Source organism: Atta cephalotes, assembly GCF_000143395.1.
Source record: "Atta cephalotes unplaced genomic scaffold scaffold00006, whole genome shotgun sequence".
NCBI lineage: Eukaryota > Metazoa > Arthropoda > Insecta > Hymenoptera > Formicidae > Atta > Atta cephalotes.
The window spans coordinates 4,095,824-4,100,113 of NW_012130070.1; the positions used below are offsets into that span (position 1 = coordinate 4,095,824).

Sequence of the window (4,290 nt, forward strand, 5' to 3'; positions counted from 1 at the left end):
TTCAATATTTACGTACAGAATACTTTAATGTTATTGCGATGCACATATGTAAATTTGAGTTACTGCAATATGAGTCTGTTGATAGATTACAAAGTGTCAACTCCAAAAATATCAAGTTAGGGCATATGAAATTTTTGATTTTAATTATGTATCATATTTTATATACGTATGCATGTACAAATATATAGAATTTCAATAATTTTGCAGTAACTACATATACTATATATACTAATAGAACAGCAGCGAAATATGATTGTAATACTTATGAAATATAATTTTGAGCTTATCTTATAAATTTTTTAATTATAATCTTTTAAATTAAAATTTGAATATTCAAAATTAAGTTGTTTTATTTTATAAAATAAGATTTTTTAATAACAATATAATGATAAAATAGGTAAATAAGAGTTGATTCTTTAAAATATAAACGTATAAAGATTTTTTAAGTAGTTAATATTTTTCAATGCTGTTAATGTTCTTCGAATATATCTATTTATAATAGCAGACAAATTGCTGTTTTGATACAAATAACTTATGCTATACAATACTCACGTAGCAAGAAATGCTCTCCGTAATAATGCATATGTACATTAGAGGATTTTAGTACTTCGTTATACATAAAAATGTTGATTATAATACGGGAGAATTTTTAATGATGGGTCTTACAATGTTACTTGATCGACTTGTGTAATCATATTTCAAGAAATAAATAGTTTAAAAGAAATTATATTAATATGTATCTTATCATTTTTATAAATATTCTAAATATTTCAAGTATAATAGTTAAGTATTATGTCAATAGACTTTTTTAAGAAAATTCAAAATAAGATATATCGCAAGTAAGTCTTACTTAAAAAATATATTATTTATACTGCATATTCGCATGTATATTATATTTTTACAATTAATTATTTACAAATGTTTTATAAATTCATAATCAATTTTATAAATTCATAATTAAAAAATAATTTTTATACATAATCTATATGTTGTGTTTAAAAAATAAAAAAACTTAAAAATAAAAAATTTTGATTTTATTGCATAAAACAAAATTAACAAGTTTTTTTTTAAATAAAAACTGAATTTTTTTGCAAATGCATAATACCAATAAAAAAAGACAATATATAAATATAAATATATTGACATAATTTATAAATATATTGTGAAAGAGTACATAAATTTGTAAACATATTGTGAAAGAGTATAATATCGCCTAAAATTTAATTATCTTATTTTTTGGTTTATTACTGTCACATTTCTTTTTTGTATCTTCCTGTAAAGATTCTATGGCAGAATTATCCATTTTTTCCACTGTAACGACATTATCTTCCTTAGCATTCACTAAGTCAGGACAATCCTTCTTTAGATGTGTCACAGCTCCGCAAATTTTGCAGCAACCACCATGAGGATAAACTCCTTTGGGATTATCAGGGCATTGCATAGCAATATGACCTTGCTCGCGGCAAATGAAGCACTTTGCATATCTATAGGTGGAATCTTTGTTAACTTTGCATTCAAAGTGGGTATGTTCTGTTGAACCACATTTGAAACAGATGCCTGTGCAGGCCTCACTGCGATCAAGCTCAGGACAATCAGATAGATTGTGTCCAGATTTGCGACAATTGAAGCAGACGAGTTTCCTGATCCGTGCCAAAGCTTTCTCAGCCTTGCGTCTTTCCAGCTTCATCGCTAAATCCACTTCAGATTTTGGTATACCTACATAATGATAAATAATGCAATACAAATGTTACATTTTGGAAATGAAGTTTTTAATACTTTATTATTATCGGTACAAAATATTTTAATTAAATCTGTGGACCCTGAGGTTTAGATTCTTAAATAAGATTTCCATCATTCCTCAATTTTCACATTTAAAAAATTTGAAAAAATATATAAAAAAAAATCAAAGTAATTCTTTTAAGTTCCATGAGAATTTATACATGTTGATGGATATATGAATATATTAAAATTTTTTAAATTCTTAATAGAATTCAAAATTAAAACACTATCATATTAATATCATATTGTATACTTACCCTTCATTATCATTTTCTGTTTGAGTTCTGCCAATCTTTCTGCATCTTCTTTTTTAACAGGAAATCTATCATACATGACAATTTCAGTTTCTACACCATTGATTACTATTTTGGTGACACCAGCATCTGACTTTCTTCTTTTATATTCTCCCTTTTTCTTAATTTTTTCCTCTCTTGTATGTATATTGTTATTTTTGCCAGAGAAATCCTTCTTAAACTTTTTAGACCCATCATTAGACATTTCTAATTTCCTTTTCTGATTCCGTTTCTGTCGTTTGCTCAATACAACATAATTCGAATGTGTATCTTGTGGAGTATTTAATTCTTGTGCAGAATCTTTTTCACTAGATACTGAAATTGTATTATTGATGTCTTGCTCCTTTTTCTTTTTGTCAGAAGATTTAGTTGTCTTCTTATCTGTTCCAATGTTTTTTTCTGTGTCTTTTTGTGATTCTTTTACATTATTTTCAGATGTTACATTATTTTCAGAATTTTTCGTGAAATTTCTTTTTGAATTTGAATTCTTATGTTTTCTTTTGTCAGACTTGGATCTATTATCTTCAAATTCTGCCCATTCTTGAGTATTTTCATTAGTGCTTGCATTAAAGAAGTCTTCATGTTCTTTCAATAATTCCTTTGCTGACTTTTTCTTCTCTAAAGATTTATTTTTGTTCTCTTCTATTTGCTGTTTCATTACATTCCATGGTGTAGCCTCATTTGGTAATCTCTCATTTGAAGCTTTGGATCCTTTTGCTCTTGCAAATCTGGTCATTTTTTCTTGCACTAGCAAAAAAGCATAATTATTTAAGGTTATTTGTTTGAATTTATTAAAGAGTGTTTGAATCTTTCTGAATTTTTTAAAATTTTATATATAAATATATATTTAATTATTAATGATTCTTATCTTATGAATTTTTTAGTCTAATTCTTGATTCAATTAATTAAAATATATACTTTGATATTCAAAACTTTGCATTATTAAATTCTAATGTTCTAAACTTTTAAATTCTTTTAAATTTATAAATTATATCTATTTTCCTTTTTTTAATAAACTTACACACTGCTTTTACTTCAAAGTAATTACATGTTACTCTTAAATATGAATTCATAGATACTTGTATTGAATTGACGAATTTGTGCGTTGAAATTTTGTGCGTATAAATTTTGCAATGCAGATATTTATAAATTGTACTAATTATTCAATTGAGCTATCTAGCTTCCAATTTTAATAAAATTATTTAATAAAATTGATTGATTTTTGAGATGCTCAAGGCTAAACTGTATAATTATCAAAATTATTTCATTAAATTATCAAATTTTAATTCAGCTATGTACAAAATTAAGTATCATGCATCTTGTAAAAATAAATTCCTCTTCGCAATAGATTAATAATTTAAAAACGTAAACATTAGTTCACATTAAAAAATTCAAATTTATTTTCAGAATAAATAAATGTTTTCTTACCACTTCTTTTATCGGAGTGTTCGTAATGTATTTTATGTTTATATATCTTCACGTGGAAAACTAGAGGTTAGGAAACTTCTTTCGTGTGTTCCAAAACTGCATCATCGATTATGTTCGAAAAGCGTATGATCAAGTCATCGATTTTTCGAGAATCGAGAGAGATACACCAATCGGATGTTGCAAAGCTCTAATTTCGCTCGAGAGCTAACTACGTTTCTGATGTTTCTGAACGCACTGTCATTTATTTTCGCTCCATTCGCTTCCAACCGCTGGTCATTTTGCGCGCATCGATACTCGATTACTCGATACAACGACAACAGAACAGAGCTTGTACGGAATTGTGCTTGCGTTCGCTTGCAAATGTTTTCTGTATATAGTTTCTCGTTGGATTATTCTAAGTGTTCTCTAATATTCTCGAGAAATGGCGGAGTTCGTGGAGAAACGATGTCAGGACATGATCCCGGAGTTGGAACAAATGGAGAAGCTCAAGCTCTTTGATAAAAAAGAGATTCGGTAAGTGAACATGAATTTAGGTTATGTACGCGTGTCTTTGAGAATCGGATGATTTTCAAATGTTGAAACGTTTATTATATTTTCAGGAGCATCGCCAAGAAACTCAAAGAATATGAGTATAAAATTCAACGACACACAAAGACTAAGGAAGACTACCTTCGATACATACAGTATGAAATGGATCTTCTAAAATTGATCAAGCAACGAAGGGATGTGAGTATTATATCCAAACTTTTTTTCATATATATATATATATATATATATATATATTACGTTA

General features: G+C 27.0%; 2 protein-coding genes across 2 annotated transcripts in view; one reads left to right on the forward strand and one right to left on the reverse strand.

Annotated features, from left to right (window-relative positions):
• Nucleotides 1-1,213: 1,213 nt before the first annotated feature.
• Nucleotides 1,214-2,808, reverse strand: LOC105626832 (zinc finger CCHC domain-containing protein 9-like). The gene is made up of 2 exons (XM_012208125.1): nt 2,037-2,808; nt 1,214-1,716 (listed from the first exon to the last, which is right to left on the reverse strand). The coding sequence occupies exons 1-2, from the start codon at nt 2,806-2,808 to the stop codon at nt 1,214-1,216; spliced, it is 1,275 nt and encodes a 424-aa protein (XP_012063515.1).
• Nucleotides 2,809-3,921: 1,113 nt separating this feature from the next.
• Nucleotides 3,922-4,290, forward strand: part of LOC105626701 (U3 small nucleolar RNA-associated protein 6 homolog) — an 8,719-nt gene continuing 8,350 nt past the window's right edge. Inside the window, exons 1-2 of the mRNA XM_012207998.1 lie at nt 3,922-4,013; nt 4,100-4,226. Of these exons, the coding sequence (XP_012063388.1) occupies nt 3,922-4,013; nt 4,100-4,226 (219 nt within the window). The remainder of the gene's footprint in view (nt 4,014-4,099; nt 4,227-4,290) is intronic.